The sequence below is a fragment of the Lacerta agilis genome, chromosome 15 (assembly GCF_009819535.1).
Source record: "Lacerta agilis isolate rLacAgi1 chromosome 15, rLacAgi1.pri, whole genome shotgun sequence".
NCBI classification, from domain to species: Eukaryota; Metazoa; Chordata; class Lepidosauria; order Squamata; family Lacertidae; genus Lacerta; species Lacerta agilis.
The window spans coordinates 29,028,028-29,054,463 of record NC_046326.1 but is presented as its reverse complement, the minus strand read 5'-3'; the positions used below and the strand labels follow the sequence as shown (position 1 = coordinate 29,054,463).

The window sequence follows — 26,436 nt, the reverse complement described above, 5'->3', positions numbered from 1 at the left end:
TGCTAGGATCCTACACATTGTTGAAGGGAAACTCCCCACCGGGGTAGATATCATATACTGAATAGATGGAAAGCTCTTTAACGTCAGTAGGGCAAAGAGTAAGGTTACCATAACTTCCGCCATAGAGCTTCAATATGCTGATGACAACGTAGTGTGTGCACACTCAGAGGATGACCTCCAAACCATCCTAAATATCTTCGCAGAAGCTTATGAAAAGCTTGGCCTATCTCTCAGCATCCAAAAACCAAAGTGCTGCACCAACAAGCACAAAACACCCCCTCTGCAGCGCCACAAATAAAACTTAACGGTATAACGTTGGAAAATGTCAATCACTTTTCCTACCTGGGCAGTTATCTTTCCACAAAGGCCAAGATCGATGTGGAAATCCAGCATTGCCAGAACTCTGAGAGTGTAGCTTTCTCCTGATTGAAGTGCAGAGTGTTTGAGAACCGGGACATTTGCAGGCAAACCAAAATGCTTGTTTACAAAGGTACTGTACTACCAACTTTATTGTATGCTTGTGAAACATGGACCACTTATAAATGGCATCTCAAACTCCTCAAAAGATTCCATCAACCGTGTCTCCAAAAAATTTTACGTATCACTTGAGAAGACAGGCAACCTAATGTCAGTGTACTGGAAGAAGCAAAGATCACCAATGTCGAAGCAATGATTCTTCAACATCAACTTTGTTGGACTGGTTATGTTGTTCGGATGCCTGATTATCATCTTCCAAAGGAACTACTCTATTCTGAACTTAAAAATGGAAAGTGTAATGTTGGTGGTCAATAAAAGAGGTTTAGGGACTCTCTCAAGGCAAATCCAAACAAATGTAGTATAAACACCAACAATTGGAAAACACTGGCCTATGAGTGTTCCAGTTGGAGAACAGCCTTTACCCAAGGTGTCATGGATTTTGAAGACTCTCAAACTCAGGACGAAAGGGAGAAACGAACTAAGAGGAAGGCATGTTTGGCAAACCTTCTCCATTATCAACTCCTACCCGGAAACCTATGTCCCCAATGTGGAAGGAAGTGTGGATCCAGAATTGGCCTCCACAGTCACTTATGGACACGCCATTAAGACCATGTTCATGGAAGACAATCTTACTTGGCTACGAGTGTTCACTAAAGAAGATAACCCTTTCCTCCATGAATTTGTTCAATCCTGCTTTAAAGCCATCAAGTTGGTGGTCATCACTCCTCCTGCAAGTGTAGGTTTGTTCCATAGTTCAGCTATGTGCTGCATGTATAAAGACTTCATTTGGTCTGTTCTAAATCTTCCAACATTTAGCTTCATTGAATGGCCCCACTGAGTTCTAGTATTATAAGAGAGGGATATTATGTTCTGACCAAGGGAGTGTTCACATTAGGGCACTGATGTTTTTCCCTATGCAAAGAGAGATGAATTGCTTAAGGACTACAACTGGTATGAATCACAGAATCATAAAATTGTAGAGTTAGAAAATATTGTGAAGGTCATCTAGTCCAGCTCCTGCAATGCAGGAATCTTTTGCCCAACGTAGGGCTTGAACCCACGACCCTGAGATTATAGTCTCATGCTCAATCTACAAATTGGGCTATTCCAGCAATAATGAAGCTGGTTTGAGAAAAAGAGCATCAAGCAGTAGTATCTTATAACAACCTGCATTTTGGACAACCTCATGTGAACATACATTAAAAACCCAGCAATGGAAGCACAGTAAGTGCACAGTGAACCAAGTATGAACACAAACTTCCTGACTGGGTATGGCTGCATTGCCCTCTACTGGTTGGCTATACACACAGTGCAGATAAACCCAGTGCCCATCGTAGACAAATATGTGGGGGCAGTTTGCAGATTGGGAGGGGAAGGAAAATGATGTATGAGCTTCCCTTAAAGTGGTTTAGGAAAACATCAACTACATTCTGGGGGGGAAAATATTCCTTCTAAGTTAGTCAAACATCCCAACTGCAATCAAGTTGACTTGGAATGAGGCCCAACTGAATGGCAATGAATCTACAGTAAGTCAATTTTACAAAGCTTTTATCACAGGTGTGACTAACCTGTGGACTTCCAGACACCAACTCCCCTCACCTCCAGCCAACATGACCAATGATTAAGAAAAATGGTCCAACAGTTCCTGGAGAACCATAGGATTCCCATTCCTGATCCATGGGCATAACAACAGTAGCCAACTTTACAGGGCTGCTTATTTATTGGAGCCTTTACACAAACAAAGGCAAAAAAAGAAGAAACAAATGTCTATAAAAATGTAACCAATGTAACTTACTGAAAAGTTAGAAGGAGAGATTTTGGTACCTGTTTCCTCTTTTCTTGAAGCACATCACACAATGAAGGGACCACCATGGAATTCTAAGCTGAAAGTACACAGGAAATTGCTAAAAATGTATAGTGACACCTGCTATAGAAAAGTTGAATATTACTTTATGAGATACTAAATATTAATATCTGCTGTGAAATCACATCTCTAAAATATCACACCTTCTGTTGGTGACCTCAGAGGGTGAGAGCTGACAGGACTGGTGCCAAAATGGGACTATTAAGGCCACATCCACACCCTACATTTAAGGCAAACAACTTCCGCCCAAAGAATCCTGAAATTTTTCAATTGGAGAGCTACAATTCCCAGCACCCTTTACAAACTATAGTTCCCAGGATTCTTTGGGGGAAAGCATGCCGCTGGATCAGGCCACAGGGGGCCCATCTAGTCCAATATCCTGTTCTCACAGCGGCCAACCAGATGCCTGTGGGAAACCTGCAAGCAGGACCTGAGCACAAGAGCCCTCTCCCATTCTGTGGTTTCCAGAAACTGGTATTCAGAAGGATTGATCCCTCCAACAGTGGAGGCAGAGAAGAACCATTGCATACCCTCCAACATTTCTCCAATATCCCATTCCATAATGATAATTTTACTATTTATACCCCACACATCTTATTGGGTTGCCCCAACCACTCTGGGCCGGGATCAAATCAGAAACCGGGACAATTTATCTAAATCAGGGACGTTCCTGGAAAATGGGGACACTTGGAGGATCTGCCATTGTGGCTAGTAGCCATTGTTAGCCCTTTCCCCCATGAATTTGTCCAATCCTCTTTTAAAGCCATCCAAGCTGGTGGCCATCACTACCTCCTGTTGGAGTGACTTCCATAGTTTAACTCTGCTGCCGCATGATATGATTCTATGAAAAAGTTTGCAATGAATTTTATATGCCTTCACAATGAACTGCAGGGCAGAAACATTATAAGTAAATCAATAAAATTAGGAATGATTCTCTAAATCAGGGACGTTCCTGGAAAATGGGGACACTTGGAGGATTTATTGGCATAGCTCAGAAGAAGGGCCATTTTGCCCAATGCAACATTGTGAGTCCCTTTGGAGATCCTACTCAACAATCAGGATGCAAATTTAACTGATAAAGAAAGCCAGATGGAAAAGTTAAAATATACCCTTGATCTAAAATGACACAAGTTGTTTGGACTGCTCCTGAGGAGTTTCACTGCTCTCAATTATTTGGTATTTTGTCGTTTTTTTTACTTATCAGAGAACAAGTGGGACATGAAGAATTGCAAACAAATAAATAAAATTAGACATATAACCCGTATTTCTAGTATTTACTTGGTAATCTATGTAGGATTTAAAAAGTGTTACGTGTTACACCAATACATTAAATACTTTACATAAAGTATTATGTAGTAATATGCAAAACTAATTATAGACACAGCATGACTACTGTCTATAATCTATGAGATACTATATATTAAATCATGATGCTATACATAGGCTATATTAGTGTATTTTATTTAAAAATGTATATCAGTACTATGTTTTATATCTATCTGTATCTATATATCTAAAGATAGGTTAAAAATAAATACTAGTGTTATAAATTGTTTATATTATTTATATAAAATTATTTAGATCCTTAAAGAGAAACGCTTAATTTGCCTCAGAGTATAAAATCATGAATATAACATGAGGCGTATATGCATATTCATGGACTAGTTGCCAACGCGGGGCAGAGGCCTGCCACGATTTTGCATAACAACCGTCTCCAACTGCCTTCGAAGCCGTCACCGTTTGCGCCCGAGGCGGCGTCCTTCTGAGCGACGGGTAGGTCGGACCAATGGGAGTTGAGAGGCGGGCCCCCGAAACGGCGGAGTATTCTAGAAGGGGCTGGGACGCCACAACCCCCGCCCTGTCGGCGCCTGCGCATGCGCGGGGACGCCCCTTTCTCTTATCACTCCTTTTCCCTTTCCTCGAGGCGGGCGGCCGACATGGCGGTGAAGGCGCTGAACCCCAAGGCCGAGGTGGCGAGGGCCCAGGCGGCTCTGGCCGTCAACATCAGCGCGGCGCGGGGCCTGCAGGACGTGCTAAGGACTAACCTCGGCCCTAAAGGAACCATGAAGATGTGAGGAGAGGAGAAGTATTGGGGGGATGGGGGAGGCCGGTGGGCGCGCAGGGGGGGAGGGGGAAGGAGCGTGAATGCCGGGATGGGCGTGGCCACGTCGATTTCCGCCCACCCGCGTGGCGCTCGAGGGTGGAAATGGCGGCGCGTGCGCAGAGCGCGCCAGTAAACCCCAAGCCGGCTACGGTCTATAGACCAGCGTGTGCATGTGTACAATGATTCGGTTGCATCCCAGGTTAGCCCTGCTCGGAGTAGACCCATTGGAATTAAGTTTTGAATACTTTGCTCCAGGGACCTTAGGATGAAGAGCGGGTAATAAATAAAAATGGCAATAATAAAAATAATAATGACACAACTAATGTAGGCCATTAATTCTAGTGGGTCTGCTCTGGAGGAAAATGAATTGTCCAACTCATCATTAATGCTATTATTGATCGATTTTTGACCGCCCCGCCTCCCCGAAATATTGAACTGTAATACTATGGCATCTGCCACTATCCGGGGCGTATGAGGTGAAGCAAAGTCAGGCCATTAGCATACCTGGCTCTGTATTGCCCACAGCAGCGGTAGAAAGGCTTTCAGGCATGATAGATTTGCTTAAGATTTTTACTACCTAGCATTGAGATCTGCCAGCTAGAGCCAGAACAAAATGATGGTGCAGGTTGAGCTTCTGTAAACCTAGAGTTAAGGAGCAGGGTGCCTCTTGAGTACTGTATGTACTCAGCTAAAGAATTTGTTTTAGTAGCACAGACTGATCTCATCTTGGCCTTCCATTCACAATTACAAACCTGTTCTTGGGGAGCTGCTGCCATTTGGATGAGACAGCAGTGGGCTTGAAGTATCCATAATCTGACTTGACCACTGTTGTTGTTGTTCAGTTGTGTCCGACTCTTCGTTACCCCATGGACTTGATCATATGTGATGATAATTCACATGTGTCAGGAGTTCCCTCTCTGGCACAACTCCTAAGAGTACTGGAGTCATCTGTTGTTGTCTGCTGAGGCGCAGCAGCTGCAAAGAAAATCAGGAAAGGGACCTGGGACTCTTTGTTTTCGTGTGTGTGTATACACACACACAAAATAAAAAACCAGGGGTGGGCATAAAGTTCATCTCTGAGCAACTTGCAGTATACAGGTACTTGCTGTTAGCTGCCTGGGCAGCTTGCAGTAGACAAACACATTTCTGACTCCCAATTCTAACAAGAGGCAATAAACTATCCACCCCCTAAATTATACTGCTGAAACTTCTTGGATAGGGGTGCCTATCCAAGAGTGGGTTTTTGTATAAATGGTCTGAGTTCAGTTTTGGCTTCCAAATAAAATCCTAGGCTCCTAGTTACTTAATTCTAAATCCTTTGCAGCGGGGTCTGGTTGATGGATCTTGGGTGGGGCAGCTTCTTATGTACAGTGGTACCTCGCAAGACGAATGCCTCGCTAGACGAAAAACTCGCTAGACGAAAGGCATTCGCTAACGAAACGGTGACTCGCAAGACGAATTTCCCTATGGGCGCGACTCGCAAGACGAAAAATTTTCACGTTCCCCCCCCGTCAAACCGCACTTCCCCCGTCCGTGCTTCACAAGACGAAATTTTCGCTAGACGACAGCACTCGCAGAACGAATTAATTTCGTCTTGCAAGGCACCACTGTACTGAGCAGAGGGCAGCAATTTTTGGCTAGCAGTGGTTGCATATTACCTCCAGTATTGGTGTACTATGCCTCTGAATACCAATTGCTAGGGCATCATGAGTGGGAGAGGTTGTTTGTATGCATGTCCTGTTTTTAGGCTTACCACAGGCATTTGGTTGGCCATGGTTTGAACAGGATGCTAGTCCTAGATAGGCCTTTGGTCTGAACCAGCAGGGTTCATTTTGTGGTACACAGCTGGCCTTTCACAAGAGGGTGGGCAGAGGTGCTTAGAAGCAGCTGCATCCAACATTGCTCCTCATCCTTTCCACAAGAAGGACGAGCATCTGGTTGTGGCATGATCCCTTAACCTAGAAAATGAGTCATTTTGCATATGCTGGCAGCAGCAGGGATCTCTCTGCTCTAACCACCTCCTGTCCTCAGCAAGAGGAGGCTGGGACCAGAGGGTTGATGGCTGTGCTCTGTCCCCCACAGGCTTGTGTCTGGCGCTGGAGATATCAAACTTACCAAAGATGGCAACGTCTTGCTTCACGAGATGGTGAGTTCTCTCCACTGGAGTCCACTAAGAACGTAACATTGGCATAATCTGGAGGTTTGTGGTGGCACAAAGAATTGGCAGTAGGTCGAACATAACTGCCCCTCAGAGGTTCATAACTTGGAAGATTATAGGCAACCTTAAAACGATGAGGTATCTAATTAACTCCTCAGAGTGCACCCATTTAAATTGATAATCTTGACTTAGATCCATTGATAGCGGTAACTGAATTGCATATGACTTTATTTGGGTTCAACCCCAGATGTCTAGTCCAGCCTTTCAGTTGCTGTTGAGCTCTGGCTCCCATCAGCCACAGCCTCAACGGTCAACATTTGGGGATGATGATGGGGATCCCAACAATAACTGGAAGGCTCCTCCAGATTAGGGAAGGGCAGATCTTGAAGGATCACTTTTAGGGTGTGTCTCTTTCTTTTCTTTGAAACATAGTTTTTATTTATTTTCCACTTTCAACTGTTTAACATGGTTGCATTGGGATATATCTTTGTTTACCTCAGAGCATATGAAAATTAACATGCAGTTTTGAAGTGACTGATCACCATCAAAGCCCAAATCCTCTGGTTCGGATTGTGGCGTAAGATGCCGAAAATACCTATGCAAGGTTCAGTGTTGGGCTGATGGGAAAGCACATTGATGAGGGATAACTCTTGGCTATTGCTCCCCTTGTACCTCGCAGCAAATCCAGCACCCAACGGCCTCCTTGATTGCCAAAGTAGCGACAGCGCAGGATGACATTACTGGCGACGGAACCACTTCCAATGTTCTCATCATTGGGGAATTGCTCAAGCAGGCAGATCTTTACATTTCAGAGGTGTGTGGCAGCTTTCTTTTTTATTTGCCCTATGCGGGTTTTTTTTTTAGGTGCTTGGCTACTCTTTAGTTTCAGATTAAATAAGCTCACTTGTGAGGTTTCATCGTTTTAGTGATGCTGACACAAGCCTTTGGATGAAGGTGAAATAGATGATACAGGAGGAATTTCTGTTGTAGTTTCTGACACTAGAATGTATATTTTTGGAAGGGGTGGAGCTTATCCATTTGGCATCTTTACTGTGGAGCTGGACTTCTATGTTTCTTTAGACCAGGGGCTGATGGGAGTTGTAGTCCAAAACATCTGAAGGGCAGCAGTTTGGGGGAAGCTGCTTTCTTCTTATATCTGCTTCTTTGTTGTGTAATCAACAGTTGGCTGTGTGAAAATTTATGGAGCCTTCAAATCTCATTGCACGGTGAACACCCAAGTGAGCTCTGTAGTTCCCTTGGCATAACTCTGTGCTAGAGTAACCTGTGCTTTACCCTCTGCATTGGAAGGAACATACTTCCTTTCAAATGTATTCAAAAGGACAGGACAGTTAATCCTCGCAGGCAGACTTACTCCTTGATGAAAAATTGACAAGTCTCTTGCAGGGGAAACTTTTTACTGCCTTCACAGATTTAAAGGCAGGTTTTCATTCTGATCTCCAGGGTCAAGTTATGGCAGAAATTGGATGGTGCCCTTGTGGAAGGCTTCTTTGCCTTATTAAGCCTTATAAGGATATACTCATTACCTGGGGAGTTAGGAAAGGATGTATGTATATTCTTGTCCCTACTCCATTCAATCTGTTTTTAAGTGATCTTGTGGATCTGTTGTGTTGTGAGATTCCAGGATGGCCGATGCTCCCCCCCCCCTTTGCCCAATAGTGCGTGACTGAAAATATTGAGAGGGTGGTAGAAGTGTGTAGTAATTTTTTAATTGTTTGCTTTGATGTTAGGGTTTGCACCCTCGAATAGTCACAGAAGGCTTTGAAGCTGCCAAGGAAAAAGCCCTCCAGGTCTTGGAGCAAGTCAAAGTGGTCAAGGAAATGGACCGGGAGACTCTCCTGGACGTGGCCCGGACCTCCCTCCGTACTAAGGTCCATGCTGAACTTGCTGATATACTCACAGAGGTGAGCATTCAAGAGCCCTTTTTAGTTTTCCACTTGAGGAGAAAAAGAGTTGAGCTTTCATGTTCTGATGGGAAGGAGAGCAGCAGTGGAGGCTCGTCCAATGGGGGGGAGGGGTTGCCCCACCAGCCTCTCCTCAGCCTGGCCACACCTGCTGGCCTTCTAATCTGCAACCAATCATGGGGTGGCCCTGCCTCTCATTGCCTCTGGCTCCACCTACCATTGGTGTTCTGGCCTTCCAGTCTTACGGCCACCAGCTCCCACTGCATTAGCAGAGGGTAGATATTTGGGGAGAGGCTTGATAGGTCTTGGAGTGGCCTTTGATGGGGGCTGCTTTTTCTCTTTTTCAAGGCCGTCGTAGATGCCATTCTGGCCATAAGAAAACCAGAAGAACCAATAGACCTGTACATGGTGGAGATAATGGAGATGAAGCACAAATCTGAAACAGACACAGCGTAGGTACAATGGAAGGGATCTGTTCTTTAAATCGTTATTTACATTTCTTCTTCCACTGCCTTCCTACTGGAAATTACACAGCTACCGATGTGTTGCATTTTCTGCTGCTTAGGAGATGGCAACGTGCTTATTAACTCTTTCCATGTGGCAAAGAGACAGAAGGCTTATATGCCGTGGCTAGCAGCCTCCCCTTTGTCCGTGCCAAGGATGCCGTTCTCCAAATGGTCTCAGTTAGAGGTTCTGAGCTGTGAGAGTCAAACTGGCGTAAGCTTGAGGGCATGGATGAATTCTGTGTTGGCTTTGACAGTGGCCAATGGAGTCAGACACCATGCAAAATGAAAGTTCCTGCTGTGGACACTCCTAGCGGTATGCTGCATATTTGGTAGCCTGCCCAAGTCTGGAATGGATACAGGTTAAATTGTTTGCCACGTATTAGGAGTCAGGGTGGTAGTAGAAAGCAAGTTGGGAGCGACCCAAAGTCTTTGTTTCTACCTAGGTATTTGGTAAAATTGGAAATACTAACTGTTGTTGCTGCTGTAGTTTTGCTTGTTTACAATAGAATTGTTTAGCGGTTTATTGGTTGTATTTAAATTATTTTGTAGTTAGTGTGTATTGTTTTCCTCTGTTTATTTTTATTCTGTGTTTCCCTGCTCTGGGATTGGAAACATTCAGTGAAGAACAAGAAAGATGATATGGAGGGGGGGGCATTTCCTTTGTAATATGACTTTTCCTTAGACCAGCAGAATTAAATATCAAATTAATTAACCTAGGACAAAATTATCAATAAAATACCATAATCCGTGGAATAAAATAAAAACTGCTTCTTAACAGGCTGATCAGGGGACTTGTCTTGGATCACGGCGCTCGCCATCCAGACATGAAGAAGAGAGCTGAAGATGCTTACATTCTCACTTGCAATGTATCACTAGAATATGAAAAAACGTACGTATGCGATGAGGGTGGCAGGCTTAATTGGCTGTAGGCTGGTCTGGCCTTCACATTCATAGGAGGAGATTTTTGGCATCACCTGAGTGTGTTGGGCCTGAGTGTGCTTCCACCTATGTGCTTACTGTGTTGAGTTTCCAATAACGTTTTTTCTGTTCCCAGAGAGGTGAATTCTGGATTTTTCTATAAAAGCGCAGAAGACAGAGAGAAGCTAGTTAAAGCAGAACGGAAGTTCATTGAAGATAGAGTGAAGAAAATAATAGACCTGAAAAGAACTGTGGTTGGAGAGACAAATAAAGGTTTTGTAGTAATCAACCAAAAGGTGAGAGAGTTGGAGTGAGGAGCTCAGAATTGATTGGTACAGTTTTTAAGAATAGACCTCTCATTGCATTAATTGCCTTTCAAACTACAATCTGTAACATTTCAAAATGAGATTAATTTCTATTTTTTCAGGGGATTGACCCCTTTTCCCTAGATGCTCTTGCAAAAGAAGGAATCGTCGCTTTGCGCAGAGCAAAACGAAGGAACATGGAGAGGTCAGTTTCTGGAAGGGTGGGAGGAAACATCTTGGGCACCAGTTTTATAAAGTTCATGAGATTTATCTACTACTTGGTTGTGCAAGATCTCAAAGCAGTTTACAAAAAGAATAAAACAAGATTTTTTTAAGTAAAAACAAAAGAATAAAAAATTAAAATCAACAGTAAACTAAAAACATCAGTATTCTAAATATTTGGTAAGGCTTGTGTAAATAAAAATGTTTTTAGCAGGTGCCAAAAAGACAGTGCAGGCACCTGCTGGATGTCAACAGTCGGGGAGTTACAAATGTGGAATGGATATTTTGGGGCACCTGTAGTAGTGCCAGTTCAAGAGGGCACATATGAGAAAGGCAATCTTACAAGTAGATTGGTCCCAAATTATTGACGGCTTTGTCCGCTCATAGAACCCGGCCTGGTGGCAAATCAACAAGCAGTGCAGATCTGAGCATATAGTAGTTCTTACAGTGATCGGCTGTTCTGGAAACAATTGAGAGACAACCTGAGGAGGAGCCTGAGAGTCTTGGGCAGAGTTGGTGGAAAGGGCCCACTTCTCCCACATGGAGCCAGCTGTCCTGGCTGCTGCTGAGCTGTCTCTGGTCAGGGGGAGAGAAGGCCTGATGGAACTCCTTGTGCTGGAGTGATGCACAGCAGCTCTAGGAGGAGGGTAGACTTCTCTTGTGCCATGATTCTAAGTGCAATTGGAATACCATCAGCATGGGTTTCAGTGAATCTTTGCTTCCAATATAACTTATTTAGCACTGCTGACTCCAGTTAGTTGTGTTTAGCCAAGGTGAATTTATTCTTTAGTAGGAATGGATACCTAGTGCCCTCTAGATGATGTTGTACTGCAACTCACATCAGGGATGGCCCAGTGGTCAGGGATGGTGGGAGTTGGAGTCCAACACCACCTCCGGGATAGTGCAGGCAGCTTTCAAGATGCCAGTAAACCAGTGTTACTGGTTAGGTTCAACCGTGTGACCTTAAATGCTGAAACATGGCTTTTTCCCACCTCCCAGGTTGACCCTTGCTTGTGGAGGCGTTGCTATGAATTCTGTGGATGACCTCTCTGTGGACTGCCTGGGACATGCAGGACTCGTCTACGAATACACACTGGTATGTGTCACCATCCCCTTTCAACATTCCTGGCAACAGTTTTGTTTCTGTGGCAAGTTTTGCAAATTGGGAAACTCCCAAATGAAGTCTCTTAATGCCTTCTGGATCAGTGAAGGCTTCAGTACGTTCAATTTTGCCAAATGGTGGTAAGATTCCCCCCCCCCCCCCAGTAGTACCTGAATTGCAGCTACACAATTTTGTTTTGTTGCTCAGTTAATTGGAAAGTGCATCTTGGACCACTGCGTTAAAAATAAAGCATCTTGGGGGAGTATAGTCAGTGGGCTGCCTTTGCTGGAGCCTGGTAGATTGTTGTGGCATTTATAACACTCAAATAATTCATTTCATCATCTTCTTGGCCCTAGGGTGAGGAGAAGTTTACATTCGTTGAAAAGTGTGACAACCCTCGTTCTGTGACGCTGTTGATCAAGGGGCCAAATAAGCACACGCTGACACAAATCAAGGATGCTGTTCGGGATGGATTACGTGCTGTCAAAAATGCCATTGAGGATGGTGAGTGGGTATTAGAAGCACTTCATAAGGCTTTGATGGGCAGGGCATGGTGGGTTAAAAGGGGAAACTTTGATTTTGCTACATCTTCTCTAGCAATGGTGGTGGTGGTTCAATACCTAAGGGGGGAGGGGCCCCACAAGAGGGCCCCAATTGGTGTGGAAACAAGAGTACGAATTCTGTATTGTTAATAATATAAGAGAGTGTCCAAAATATGTAATTTGAACAGTCCTGTGCAACCCCTATTAAAACAATGAACAGCAGAATGTTACAATCGAACAAACATAATAGTCAATAGGATGCACATGTTGCCTTGAATTCAAAGCTAGTGTGGTGTTTAAATGCTGTGTCACATTGTCCTTTTTGCAGGGTGTGTGGTCCCGGGTGCTGGAGCTGTGGAGGTGGCTATAGCTGCTGCCCTCGTGAAGTATAAGCCCAGTGTGAAAGGAAGGGCCCAGCTGGGAGTCCAAGCTTTTGCTGATGCTCTGCTTATCATTCCGAAGGTCTGCTTGATGGGAAAATAAATCAATTTAAAGTGTTAAATTTACTTAGTTTTCTACCCAGTGGTTAAGGCAGATGGGCTGATGGAAGTTGCATCTGGAATGCAGCAGGCTGGCAAAGGCTGAGTTAAGGGGAGAACCATCAATAAAATCTCCCAAAGGTATTCCAGTTACAGAGGGAAGAGAATGCAGCTGCAAGGGCAGGTGAAAAGGAAGATGAGGATAGGTAGAGTGTTGGCAGTTGTGGGGAGAAACCTGAATTTTCTTTGTGTTGTAATTCTTTCTCAGGTACTTGCTCAGAACTCTGGCTATGATCCACAAGAAACGCTTGTGAAAATTCAGGCCGAGTATGCAGAGTCAGGGCAGCTGACTGGTGTGGACCTCAACTCTGGTAAGGGAGAGCGTGCAGTAAAATAGAGGTTGGCTTGATCTCAAGAAGGGTTGGGATCCTGATGTGTTGTTGGAAGCCCTTCTGGATTTCACACTAGGTGGAAGTGGAGGAGAGGTTGGCTGAGGAGCCCCCAAAATGGCTTATTTGACTTTCATGTATTCTTAGTGTGGCTCTGAGTAACTATTTAAGGAGAAACAAACTCTCACCCAGAACCCAGCCTCTGGAGAGCTGTTCAGAATTCCAGCTCGGTCTAATCTGGTTCATTTGGCATGCTTACCTCTGTGGAAACCACTGAGATGGGGTTAGTTGTATGAACTGGTAGCCGCAGTTAGGGGTCAGCTCTTCCTTTATGCAGGCATGAAATGGGTTGGGGTTTTTTAAAAAAATAAATAAAGTCAAACTGATTTGTGTGAGCTGTTCTTGACTGTCTGACCTCCAAAGAACAGAGTGAATTCTAAACCATAGAAAACCTGGGCATTGAGGACTATGGCAAATGTCCAATCCCAGTTCCAGTCCCCACCATCTCCAGGTAGGATTGGGAAAGGCCTCTATATGAAGCCAAGGAGAGCTGCTGCCAACCTGTGTAGAGCAAAGGTTGCTGCTTACTCCTCCCCAGCTTCATGGTTTTGTACTAGCGCTCCCCAACATCTCTGAGCAGTGGCTCTTTGGGCTCATAGGAGTCCCAAGAACGGCTGAAGGGGCCATAGATCAGCTACTTAGGGTGGTTACAGTTCTGAACCAGGTGGGCCAATGGTAGAAGTTCTTTGGTATAAGGTAGCTGCCTGTAGAAGCCCATTGTTGCCTGCCTCCCCCCCAACTCTTGGAATAAGATGTGGGTCATCATTTAGCTTCTCTAGGCTTCTCTTCAGGTTTTGTGTGCTCAAGGCAGAATTCAACCCAGGCTGTGCAGCCTAAAGCACACACGAGCCTGTGAATAAATTTCTTCAGTCTCCCATTACTGTTTGAAGTTTGTCAGTCAGCTACAGCATTGCCGTTGCCTTTTAAACATTCCTTTCTTGTGTTTTCCAGGTGAGCCAATGTTGGCGGCGGCGGCTGGAGTTTGGGATAACTACAATGTTAAAAAGCAGCTGCTTCATTCAAGGTAAACGTTTTTACAGCTAGCAGCAGTTGGCAGTTAAAAGAAGAAACACTTGGCTTTTAAAGGGCTTGGCTTGCAGTCCTTCACAGATCCGTTGGGCAGTCAAGTCCAGTTCATTTAGTAATGCATCCTTTTCAGCAGGCTGGGATGGTTTTGCTCTACATTTTGCCTGTAGTCCAAAACAGCAAGAGGGGATCCTGGTTGGCAAAGGATGCGGTAAACAAATGATTGAGCTTGGAAGCTTTCAGGGGTTTCTGTGGGGTGGCAAATATGAAGCATACATATCCAGAAGGCTGTATGGGAACCAATATGAAGGAGGGAGGCAGGATGTTGGTTGCATTCCACAATCAATGAAATCTCTCCTCCTCCCCCCCCCCCTTTTCTCTTCTAGCACCGTCATTGCAAGCAACATTCTCTTGGTTGATGAAATTATGCGTGCCGGGATGTCTTCTCTCAAAGGCTGAGCTGAAAAGCTGGCTTGAGGGCAGAGTATGTCTCTTACAAGCAGCCTCTGGAAATAGTTCAAGGTGTCCCCCTGTATCCCTCCCTGCACAATTTAGGTGGATTTTCAGGCCAGCACGAGGAATTGGAGCTCTGCCTTTGGGAAATTCTGGCCACTCACAGATGAAAATCGTTAGCTTCTGTTACTATTTATTTTTTACATGCACTGACTGACTTAATACATCTGAAGTTACTGTCTTTCTACCCAATAAACAGTTCTGCTCTCTGCTTCGACTGTAGCAATGTCAATTTATGCCAGTCTGTTCTTTCGTCTCTTGTTCTCAGTAGCTCTTCCTGGCTTTCTCTGTTGTTGGCAGGAGATTAAGAGTTAAACTCTCTAGCAGGTCTCCGTCCCCCCACCACCCTCCTTCCAGGTTGACTTCTCACCACTAGCAAGGAGGGTGTTTTCTCAGGTCTTGTTCATATTTTTAGCTGGCGGAGAAGGGGGTGATTTCAAGACAATTGCAGAGGTGAATCTTGTCCTCTGGCGCTTGTCCATCTTGCTCTATGGGCAAATGAGCCTGGTGAAAGATTACCGGTATTCTGTAATGTATCTCACCGCCTTTGACATGGAGACGGCTTTCCTTGCAATACGCTACCAGAGAATTTTGGCTGCTACCCATTACCTCATGTCAATGGATGAATGTTCTTTTCAGACTGGGGGAGATAAACAGAACCCCAAAACCAGAGAGAGGAAGCTTTAGAGGAGAGGGCATGCTTTGTCCACAGAAAAGAAAGTCTATACCTGATTCTTAAATCAGTGATTCTCAAAGCTGATGGTGGGATTACCTGGGGGGACCTTAAGAATTAAGGGGGTGGTGGAAAGCTGATGTCACTGGATCAAGTTCATTTAACTAGTTTGAATTGCATTTTGAATAAATTGCAATTGTTGAATTTTATAGCATTATTTTCCTTAGTGGATTGTGAGGTTTTCAACCTTTTGGGGTCCACAGCTCCCTTGACCACCTGCATTCTTTCTGTTGCACCTCTGTGGGGCTCAGGAGCCCAGTTATGCCACCCTTTGCTTGCAGAGTTGGCAGCCTCTCACCCTTTTTTGAATACCCTCCCTTGTGGAGTGCTCCCTCAGCCTTTTTTCCTCTCCCTACTCATCGGAACCGCTGCTGTGGCCCCTGGTCTCTGAGCTGCCCACCTGCCCCAAACCACAGTTTTAAAGGGTGGGCTATGGGGCACTGGGGATGAGTTTATGAAACTGAAGCAATGAAAAAGATTGGGAGCCACTGGTCTAAAGATTGCTTTCCCAGCAATCAAAGCCTGCTAGGAAGTCCCCAAATGAGGATGTGAAAGCGGCAACCCTCCCCTACTCTATCCTCAGCAACTGATTGCTCTAGACTGCATTTGCAGCTGGAGGTTCCATTTATGCAGCAACCCTAACATGGCCCAATAGACCTCTCCATCTTCCACATGTTTGCCCAATCTCCTTTTCAAGAGGCCTCAACCAGCAACCATGTGAATCAAAGCAGGAGTGGCCCTCCATGTGCTGATAAGTTTTGGGGCTTCTCCAGGGCCATTTCCCATCATTGGGAACAACAACTGAAGGGCTGCAGGTGAGGCAGTCCTGCCCTAAATGAAGGCCAGGATCCCTCCTTTTGAGAAAACGTTCTCTACTCGCATCCCCTTGACCTTGTTTTTCTACTGGTATCCATGATCTGTCCAGCTTGCTCCTTGGGGCAGAGACCTGTCATTCCATAAGGCAGCGCCGGGTGGGTGGGTGTCACATGGAGCCTTTGCTACAATATTTTACTTCAGAGTAAGAAGGCAGAGGATAAATAAAAAACATGGTATTTTTAAGAATATTACAACAAATTTTCAATTGTAGTCTTTCCAGCTTGCTAATAAGCTGTGATTCCTGCACTGAAAGGGGGTTGGAATAGATAACCCTGTCCAGTTCTCCAATTCTATGAATGCTTTGATATCTTGATGGCTGCCTTTTGATATAGCCCATCCATTTACCTGTTATTAATTTGGAAGAGAGGCCTATTAAAAATCATTGTCACTAATAATTCAGGTTATTTATGTATGCAACAACTGGTCTGTGTTTTGTTAGCCCCAAAATGGAAAGTGAGCGAGGTCCCAACCAAAGAGGATTGGCAACTTAAGTTGGCATAATATGCAGAACTTGGAAATTTAACATACAGAATAAGAGAGGCAGAAAAACATACATTTAAAGAAGAGTGGAAAACATTTATTGAATATATGGAAAATACACAGCTGAAAACGCTTGCAACAGAGTGGCTAAATAATTTTTGGCGGATGTAAAAGTGGAAAACTGATTTGAATGGTTATAGTAAAAAACGCAGGTAAAATATGTAAAATGAACCATGGAAAGAGAAGAAGGGAAGTCACTGGATATTTTATAGTTTGTAAAATGTTTATTTGAAATTGTAAGACAATTGAATAAAAATATTACTTAAAAAAAAAAATCCTTGTCGCTAATGGCGATGCAAGATCTGCACCCCAAAACGGGGGAGTCGTGCATTCCGTGGAATTTTTAAATTATTATTTAGAAAAAAGAAAATTAAAAAAAAAGCTTCCCACGTGCTCTTTCCTCGGCTGACCCCGGAAGCGATTCCTTGCCTTGCCCTCGGTTCCCTTTGCTGCCTTCAGCTGCAACTCAATTCTGGGCGCGGGAAGGAGTCGGTGGGCGTCTCTCCCGCTCCCGCTGCCATGGCGTCCGGACCGGCGTCGGGGCGCCGCGGCGTCGGGGTGTTTTGGGCTGGCCTGATCTCCGCCTGGGCGCTGGCCGGGAGCAGCTCCCAGCAGCCCGGTAAGTCTCCCGCCTGCCCGCCCGACTTCCTCCTCCGGATCGCAGGCAGGAGAGTTTCTCCAGGCTGGTCTTGCTCCTCATCGGTAGACCTATGCCTTGCTTGCCCCGTGGGGGAAGTTGCATGATGAAACGCATTTCAGCCTTGCAGCGAATGAGTATTAGTATAGTTAGTATTAATATTATTATCGATGGTGCATCTGATGCATGAAACAGATTTCAACCTTGTATAGAAATTATTATTATTGAACCTTCAGCAATGGGGGCTGCTCAGACATGGCTTCATTAGGATCGCTGAGGTTAATGAGCCTGGTTAGGAGCCTTGGGTGTCCCTATCTTCAAGTGTGCTTGTGCAACGCAGGTGTGAGCACACGGATACTGATGCATCAAACTTATTTCAAACTTAGATTACCCATCATCTTTCCCTTCCCTGTTTTGAACCACTGCAAATGGGCGCACTGGAATGATTCCCCCTGGTGCCCTAACATTTAATGGTGTCCCCTGTTGTTGTTGTTCAGTCGTTCAGTCGTGTCCGACTCTTCGTGACCCCATGGACCAGAGCACGCCAGGCACCCCTATCCTCCACTGCCTCCCGCAGTTTGGCCAAACTCATGCCAGTTGCTTCGAGAACATTGTCCAACCATCTCATCCTCTGTCGTCCCCTTCTCCTTGTGCCCTCCCTCTTTCCCAGCATCAGGGTCTTTTCCAGGGAGTCTTCTCTTCTCATGAAGAGAAAAGTGTCCCCTGTTGGTGGATGCTAATATAATCAAGGCATGTTTTTTCTGCGGAGACATCATTTCATAGAATCGTTGTGTTGGAAGGGTCATCTAGTCCAACCCCCTGCAAAGCAGAAATGTAGGAATCACAACCACCATTTTTTGTGTTCACCCTCTCTTCCTGTTGATTTAAACTCTCCTCTCAGCAGATGACAGTGTGGTGCAGCTGTCTGGTGGGGTGTTCCAAAACGGGGCAGGTTTCTTGGATGGTAAAAAAGGAGACGGAGCCTTCAGGATAGTCAAACCGTTCCTGATGGACAAATATCCAGTCACCAACAAAGACTTCCGGTAAGGCATAAATCCCACGCTTGCTTGAGGCTGGTTGTGCTCCTGGGTCTGTGGGGATGTGGTGTTGCAAAATTGCAATAATTTCTGTCTCAGATAGGACATATGAATATGACTCGGAGCGTTCAACATGTTCTGCATACAGTTTATTTTATTTATTTTATTTCATTTATAAGAGTATTTCTAAGCTGCCGGCTCATTCCCCATGCCTGTTCTACACTGGCTGGCAGCAACAGGGTGATATTTCCAGCTCTGGTTGAAGACGTCAGGGATTTGAACCCGAGGCCGTCTGCATGCAAAGCACATCTTCTGCTGCTGCGCTACGAGGGCCCTTCCCAGAAGCAGATATCGAGAAAATTCAAATATTGGCTATATATGATGCTCTGTAGTTTGACCGACAGGTAGAACTGTCCAGTGGCAAGTGTTCAAATTAGGACCAGTGTAATTGATGGCAAAAAAATGATGGTGCTTTCCTCTACATTTATAAAATTATGCATGAGGTTGAGAAAGCGGACAGAGAAAAGCTTTTCTCCCTCTTATAACAATAGAACTCATGGGCATTGGGCATGCAGTGAAAGTGAATGTGAGAAGATTCAGGACAAATAAAGTCCTTCATGCAGTGTATAGTTAAACTGTGGAACTCACTCCCACTGGAGGCATTGATGCCCACCAACTTGGATGGCTTTTAAAGAGGATTAGATGAATTCATGGAGGAAGAGAGGGCTATCAGTGGCTGTCGTTGGAGACAGTAATGCTTCTGAAGGTTAGTTGCTGGAAGCCGCAGGAGGGGAGGGGGCTCTGGTGCTCAGGTCCTGCTTGTGGGTTTCCCATTGAGGGCATCTGGTTGGCCAGTGTGAGACCAGGTTGCTGGCCTAGATGGGCCATTGACCTGGCCCAGCAGGTTCTTTTTTTGATCCTGCTATCTCAGATCTGCCATCCATTAGCCTCCCAGGATGCTTATGGTTGGGAAAATAATAGGTAGAAAAAGAAAATGGGTCAAGAGAGGTGTTCAGATGTGCTGGATGAGAAAAGTTGGACAGTCAATCAAAGCCAGGCTTTGCTGGGGCTGATGGGAGTTGTTGTCCAAAACAGCTGGAGGGCACCAGGTTGGGGAAGGCTGATCTAGGGATTTGTGTCTTAAGTTCCTGATTTGAAAACCTACGTCAATTGCCAACAGGGAGTTTGTGAGAGACCAGAAATACAAAACAGAAGCTGAGCAATACGGGTGGAGCTTTGTCTTTGAGGATTTCGTCCCCGAAGAGCTGAGGAAGAAAGTGACGCAGAAACTGGAGGTAGGCGACAGCCCTAGAGACAAATGGTGTTCCTGGTGGGGCCTTAGGTCATGTGGGCAAATGTCCATCACAGGCCTGTTCCTGCAAACGATGTGTTTCCTCCTCCCAAAGATTCTGGATGTTGTCTCTCCAAAAACTGAGACTCACCAAATCCTAAAGTTTCTGTGCAATGCTATATAAAAGGGTAGCTTGATGCTACCTGCCTATGGTTAGCCTTGCTCTCAAGCCATTGGCCAAGCTTCTGTGATGTCACTAGTGATACTTCCCCCCCTAAAACGGGGGCATGATTATTGTAATGGGGGGGGGAAAGGTGGGCTGCATTAGCACGGGCGAGATTTTTGCTTTGAACCTGCTTTTCTTCCTCCTTTTAGTCTGCCCCATGGTGGCTTCCTATCGAGAAAGCTTTTTGGAGACAGGTGAGCCTTACGTAGGGGCTGGGGAATGTTCATCCTTCTATAAGATGTCACTGAAATGGTCCATGTTGACATCCAAGGAAAGGGAGTAAAAAGTGGCCATTAGCTGGAGCCCACAGATCAGCATAGAGCCTGTTTTTGGAAACCGCTTTGAGGCTTTTCCATGCAATCAAGTGATGTATGAACTCTGTGAAATAAAGAAATAAAAATGTCACAGTTCACAACCTGACACACCAGATCCTTCTTTCCATCACCCGCAGGACCATCCACCTATTGCGACAAGTGAAAGAAAAAAACAAAATAAAAAATTTTCTTCCAGTAGCACCTTAGAGACCAACTAAGTTAGTTCTTGGTATGAGCTTTCGTGTGCATGCACACTTCTTCAGATACTGCTTCATGCAACGCATAGTTAAACTTTGGAACTCCCTCCCACTGGAGGCAATGATGGCCACCAACTTGGATGGCTTTAAAAGAGGGTTAGGCAAATTCATGGAGGAAGAGAGGGCTATTGATGGCTGTTAGCCATGATGGCTACACTTTGCCTCCACAGTCGGAGGGAGTGATGCTTCTGAATAGCAGCTGCTTGAAGCCACAGTGGGGGCGAGCGCTTTTGTGCTCAGCTCCTGCTTGCAAGTTTCCTAGAAGAGGCCACCGGGAGAACAGGATGCTGGACCAAATGGGTCATTGGCCTGATCCAGCAGGCTCTGCTTATGTTCTTATTGCAGTTGCCTGACACCATGATGATGTCAGGCGATTGACACTTGTCAAAGTTCGAGGGAGGTGGTTTTAACTTGCATTGTCAGTGCCAATTAGCTGAATGTCAGTTACAGGGAGCCCCTCTGAAGTCTCTGCAGAGGGGAAATTGCTCCCCAAAACAGATCTCTTCCCCCCCCCCCAGAGAAATCAGTTTGTCTTCAAAGTGCTGGAGGAAGCTCTTTCAGTGCAAGCCACTTCCTCCTCCTCCTCCCTTGGCTACACTAGGAAGCTAGTTTGATGTTTGCCCCAGAGAGGAGATGAGCCACAGGCTCACCCCTCCACCACCCAGATTAGGGCTAGGGTTCAAACTTTCTTGGGTCCCATAAACTCCTCCCCAGTGCTTCCTACCCTATAAAAAGTATTGCTCAAAATAGCAGTTTCCATGACCCGCTAAAGAAGATCATAACATGGTGACATTCAAGAAGAAGAAGAAGAAGAAGAAGAAGAAGAAGAAGAAGAAGAAGAAGAAGAAGAAGAAGAAGAAGAAGAGTTTGGATTTGATATCCTTCTTTATCACTACCCGAAGGAGTCTCAAAGCGGCTAACATTCTCCTTTCCCTTCCTCCCCCACAACAAACACTCTGTGAGGTGAATGGGGCTGAGAGACTTCAGAGAAGTGTGACTAGCCCAAGGCCACCCAGCAGCTGCATGTGGAGGAGTGGAGACGCGAACCCGGTTCCCCAGATTACGAGTCTAACGCTCTTAACCACTACACCACACTGGCTCTCAGAACAGTTACAACTAATTGCACATTTACTCAAAAATCCTGTTAAGACTATTTAGTTTAATTAACTCAACGAAATTGATGCACTTGATCCAGGGATACCAGCTTCTCTGATAGTCATTTGCACCTCCCGTGGCCCCCTGCTGCCCCTGTGTCACTTCGGATTCCCACCACTCCCCGCACCCCATTGGTGGTCTGCCCACTTCGGGAACCACTGGCTTAGGGCGTCTTGCCCTGTGCAAATTTAGGGTGGGAAGGGCTCTGCATTTGGAAGCAGTAGCCACCATCCTGGGTCTGCGCTGGTGCTCTGTTGTCATCGTTGTTTACTGATATTGCGGGCTGGTTCAAGGCCTACTCAACAGTAACCCCAATCAGCCTGCAGGTCCCGGATCTGGCATCAAGGAGAGGCTGGACTTCCCGGTGCTGCACGTGAGCTGGAACGATGCCCAGGCCTTCTGTGCGTGGAGAGGGAAGAGGCTGCCGACCGAGGAGGAGTGGGAGTTGGCTGCCAGGGGGGGCCTGGAGAGTACGTAAGCGAAGGGTCGTGGTGGCAGCAGCTTCATCCGATGAGCGTATCCAGACCAGGGGAGAGCAGGCTAAGTTTGTGGGGGGCGGGGAACCCTCACCCAAAGAGATCAGCCTCTGAGCACAAAGCTGGCTCTGAATGGCTTCAGACAAATTGTCAGAGCACGGGGAGGAGACCAAAACAAGGTTTAGAAGCATTTCGTTATTGCTGGCAGCTGTTTTTGTGCCCTGGATTCCTATAAAGTGGAGAAGCGCCTATTTTTTCTCCCCTTCCCCCCCTGCTACCTCCTTTTCTTTTTCTTCCCTCTCTGTGAAGAAGAAGAGAAGAGTTTGGATTTGATATCTCGCTTTATCACTACCCAAAGGAGTCTCAAAGCGGCTAACATTCTCCTTTCCCTTCCTCCCCCACAACAAACACTCTGTGAAGTGAGTGGGGCTGAGAGATTTCGGAGAGAAGTGTGACTAGCCCAAGGTCACCCAGCAGCTGCATGTGGAGGAGCGGAGACTCGAACCCGGTTCCTCAGATTACAAGTCTACTGCTCTTAACCACTACACCACACTGTGCCACTCCCTTTACCCTCACTCCCCCCCCCCATTCCATCCATGTGAAAATTAGGCCTTCTAGGACCACATAGGCAGTACAAGGGGCGGCAGATTTATGAGGGGTTCTCTGGTTGAAGTGGGGAGTGTGGCATAAGGAGGACTCCCCCCCCCCACTCTATGGCTTCATACACAACAGGATTCAGGATCGGGGAGTCAATTTAAGTTTAGCCCAAAGGCAGCAAAACCGTTCTGACCACCTCTCTCTCTCTCTCTCTCTCTCTCTCTCTCTCTCTTCAGGCATAAGGGGGGAGGGGGGATTAAGATATCCAGGCTGAGCTGCTGCTGTTCCCCTGGAGCATTCTGCATCATCATCAGTCGTTTTAATTTAACATTTTAAGGGTAGGATTAAAATCGCCCTTTCCTGCTTGCCTGGTTTGATAAGAGAAGGTGGTGTTTGTGTGTGTAAACATGTTGGAACTGATAAAAACAGGCTTTAAAAAATGACATTTTCTTTTCCCCTCCCTATCTTTTGCCAGACAGGTTGTATCCTTGGGGGAACAAATTCCTCGCCAACCGTACGAACCTCTGGCAGGTAGGAAAACTGGAGAGCGGGGCTTTGGGAACCTTGCTCCCAGCCTACTAGTCTTCTGTTCGTGCTTTGTCGTGACTCCTATTTATTTATTGCATTTGTATCCTGCCTTTCCTCTAAGGTGCTTGAGGGTGGCATATCTGGTTCTCTCCCCGTTTGTTCCTCACTACAGCCCTGCGAGGTAAATTAAACAGAGAGGCAGAGTGGTTGCCCAGCAAGGTTCATGGCTAAGTGCGGAGGGTGGGGATTTGAACCCTGGTCTCTCTGAGGACCTAGTCTGATACTCTAAACACTATGCCACAGCTGGCTGTCAAAGACCGGCCCCTTCTGCAGGAGACTCTTGTGACTGCAATATCTCCCCAGCCTCCGGGGATTCTTAGGAAATCAACAAAGCAACATCCAAACTTTGGAACTCCCTGCCTCTTGACATCAGGCAGGTGCCTTCACTGGACTCTTTTTGGTGCCTGCTAAAAAAACATTTCAGTTTCAACAAGCTCGCCTTTAGCATTTAGAAAGCTAATGAAAATTTTAATTCTGTTTTTAGTCTATTGTTATTTCAGCTTTTCGAAAGCCTTAAATTATTGCTGTCGTTTTTGCGTATCAGTAATGTTACTGTTTTATCATTTTTGTAATCCCCTTTGAGGTGTTTCCCCCCCCCCCCTATATGAAATAAAATTAAAAGCTTGCATCCCACATGCCTTTAACTCTGTGGCGTGACCACACCTGGAATATGCTCTGCAGTTTCGGCAGCTGCATCTCAGAATTTCCTGCCTAGTGTAAACCTCTGATCCTTCTTTTTATTATCAATAAACAAAATAGGCCAAAGACAAGGAGCATAAAGAGAGACTATTACAGCATGTTGAAAGCAGCATACGGTTGGACATTATCATTGAACCTGTTGTTACAAACGTTATGAAAAATACAAATGAACCTGATTTATATGTATCATTTTGCAATAAGTCAACTTAATCATAGTTACTGTAAAAAAAAAAATCTCGATCCATTTGGATATGCAGGCAACCCCCAATCTGTTCCAGGTCATCTCGCGCAATGACGGAGCACGCATAACGCCCTTTTCTGGCCACTGCGATGGATGCGTGGCCGCACATCAATTGGATGCACTTAAATCAGTCATTGCCACCCCCCCAATTACTAGCTGTTATAATCTCAGCAGCAGCTATAACATTGAAACACTATTTTTTGATCATTTCCTGCGATAACAAGATAACCAAGCAGAAATGTTTTAGGTTCCCAGGGTATATGGTATCTTAACATATCAGAAATATTAGCCGGAAAGGATTACCAGATTTCTGCAGCTTCTTAGCAGACCCAATCCTGAGTGTTTTTTCAAGGCCAGTTCTCACACGTTTTGCTGCCCTTAGTTACAACTGAATCGGCTTATGCCCTGGGATGTCCTTTGGGGCTTGTGACTCCAGCTGCGCAACATACACACATGAATATTGAATGGATGCTCCTTCCCTTTCTCCCCACAGGGCGATTTCCCTGCTGTCGACACAGCCGAAGACGGCTACCATGGGGTCTCCCCAGTGGCTGCGTTTCCTCCTCAGAACAACTATGGTAAGGAAAGTTTATTTATTGCATTGTTATCCCACTTTTTCCTCCAAGGAGCTCGAGGTGATGCACTTGGTTCTCCCATTTTATCCCCACACAACAACCCTGCGAGATGGTTAAGCTGAGAGGCAGAGACTGGCAAAGTTATCTTAGTGACGGCCAAGGAGGGATTTGAACTCTGGTCTCCCAAATCCTAGTCTTGACACTCTTTAACTACTATGCCACACTGGCAACTCCTCCTTCTAGACTCCACAAAGCTTTCTGGGATCGCTCAGTCGGTGGAGCGTGAGGCTCTTAAGGCCAGGGATGTGGGTTCGAGCCCCACTTTGGGCAAAAGATTCTTGCATTGCAGGGGCTGTTGGACTAAATGGCCTTCCAACTCTTACGTTTTTGTGATTCCATACTCTGTTACCAGGACTTGGTTCAAATCTCCCTTTAACTGGCCCACCCACTTGAAAAGCCCTGGCCAATGAGCTACAGTAGTTTTGGTTCCTGAACATGTGCAGAGTGCATTTTCCTCCCCAATGAGCTTCTAGGAGGTCAGCAAGTAGCCTAACCTACTGCTGTTGCTCTGTATCCCAGGGTTATATGACCTGTTAGGAAATACCTGGGAATGGACAGACTCGGAGTACAGTCCAGAGGGGCCTACTGGGGTCCGCCACCCTGCTCAGGTGATGCGTGTTCTGCGGGGAGCCTCTTGGATTGACACGGTGGACGGATCAGCCAATCACAAGGCTCAGCTGACGACAAGGTAGGTTGGCCCTTGGGCTCCCCACCCACCCTATTCCACCCATTAATATTTAGCACTCATTTTGAAAACTGAACGTCTCAGCTGCCCAAAACGGACTCCCGTTTTCTGAATCTGACAGTCGTAACTGAAGTTTTACAATCTAAATCTCTGAAATTTTGGTTTTGTGGGAATGGTTTTTTTAAAACGCACAGGCGATACAGTATTCCTCTCTGAAGTATTAAGCCACACTCACTTGACAGTAGTCCATATTGCAGTCAGTGGGGCTTACTTCTGAGTAAAACAGCACTGATTCTAACAGGGATGAAGAACTCCGGGGTTGCAACACTGGAGCGCTGCTGCCAGTCAGTGTAGGCAGTACTGAGCTAGATGGACCTGATGGTTTGATTCTGTTGACGGCAGCTTCTTACATTCCTATGAATTTGTCTGATCCTCTTGTAGAGCCCTTGATTTAGGTTCATGAGGACAAGGGACCTTCAAAGGAAGGGCTGTGAGCTCAGGGCAGGGCAGCTGCCTAGCATGCAGAAGGTCCCATTATTAGCCTCTCTTAAGTAGCGCTGAGAAAAGACTCCCTGGAGAGCTATTGCTGCCAGTCAGTGTCAACAATACTGAGCGAGGTGGGCTGACTCAGTATGAAGCAGCTTCTCGGGAACTAACCTTTCCCCCTTTCGCTCCTTAGGATGGGGAACACTCCAGACTCGGCCTCGGACAACCTGAGCTTCCGGTGTGCTGCCAGCCTTGCCGAGCAGCCGCCCCTGGCAACTGGGAGCGAAAAGGCAGAGCTCTGAAGGACACAGACCTTTTCTCCCGTGGAGAGACCGGCTCCCCGCTTTTGTTCTGGGGAGGAGCCTCTTGAAAAATG

At 45.8% G+C, this 26,436-nt stretch overlaps 2 protein-coding genes and 2 non-coding genes across 4 annotated transcripts; all 4 read left to right on the top strand.

Annotated features, from left to right (window-relative positions):
• The first annotated feature begins 4,233 nt into the window (after nt 1–4,233).
• Nucleotides 4,234–14,801, top strand: CCT6A (chaperonin containing TCP1 subunit 6A). Its single transcript, XM_033171613.1, has 14 exons — nt 4,234–4,412; nt 6,528–6,591; nt 7,283–7,417; nt 8,352–8,525; nt 8,874–8,977; nt 9,810–9,920; nt 10,086–10,245; nt 10,377–10,459; nt 11,476–11,572; nt 11,935–12,082; nt 12,449–12,582; nt 12,868–12,970; nt 14,000–14,072; nt 14,461–14,801. Exons 1-14 carry the CDS (start codon nt 4,279–4,281, stop codon nt 14,531–14,533), a joined length of 1,593 nt encoding a protein of 530 aa, XP_033027504.1. The 5' UTR covers nt 4,234–4,278; the 3' UTR covers nt 14,534–14,801.
• LOC117060441 lies at nt 7,823–7,954 on the top strand. Its single transcript, XR_004427999.1, has one exon. It is a non-coding gene; the product is annotated as a small nucleolar RNA SNORA22 (small nucleolar RNA).
• Nucleotides 9,255–9,392, top strand: LOC117060440. The gene has a single exon (XR_004427998.1). It is a non-coding gene; the product is annotated as a small nucleolar RNA SNORA15 (small nucleolar RNA).
• Nucleotides 14,802–17,148: 2,347 nt separating the features above from the next.
• On the top strand, nt 17,149–26,362 carry SUMF2 (sulfatase modifying factor 2). The gene is made up of 9 exons (XM_033172328.1): nt 17,149–17,355; nt 18,275–18,416; nt 19,591–19,705; nt 20,077–20,121; nt 21,973–22,123; nt 23,202–23,257; nt 24,748–24,832; nt 25,409–25,577; nt 26,254–26,362. Exons 1-9 carry the CDS (start codon nt 17,256–17,258, stop codon nt 26,360–26,362), a joined length of 972 nt encoding a protein of 323 aa, XP_033028219.1. The 5' UTR covers nt 17,149–17,255.
• Nucleotides 26,363–26,436: the final 74 nt, after the last annotated feature.

Coding starts and splice junctions, on each gene's coding strand:
- SUMF2 (XM_033172328.1), top strand. CDS start 17,256: ATGGCGTCCGGACCGGCGTCGGGGCGCCGCGGCGTCGGGGTGTTTTGG. Junction 18,417..19,590: donor GTCACCAACAAAGACTTCCG/GTAAGGCATAAA, acceptor AATTGCCAACAG/GGAGTTTGTGAGAGACCAGA. Junction 25,578..26,253: donor AAGGCTCAGCTGACGACAAG/GTAGGTTGGCCC, acceptor TTCGCTCCTTAG/GATGGGGAACACTCCAGACT.
- CCT6A (XM_033171613.1), top strand. CDS start 4,279: ATGGCGGTGAAGGCGCTGAACCCCAAGGCCGAGGTGGCGAGGGCCCAG. Junction 7,418..8,351: donor CAGATCTTTACATTTCAGAG/GTGTGTGGCAGC, acceptor CTTTGATGTTAG/GGTTTGCACCCTCGAATAGT. Junction 12,583..12,867: donor CTCTGCTTATCATTCCGAAG/GTCTGCTTGATG, acceptor ATTCTTTCTCAG/GTACTTGCTCAGAACTCTGG.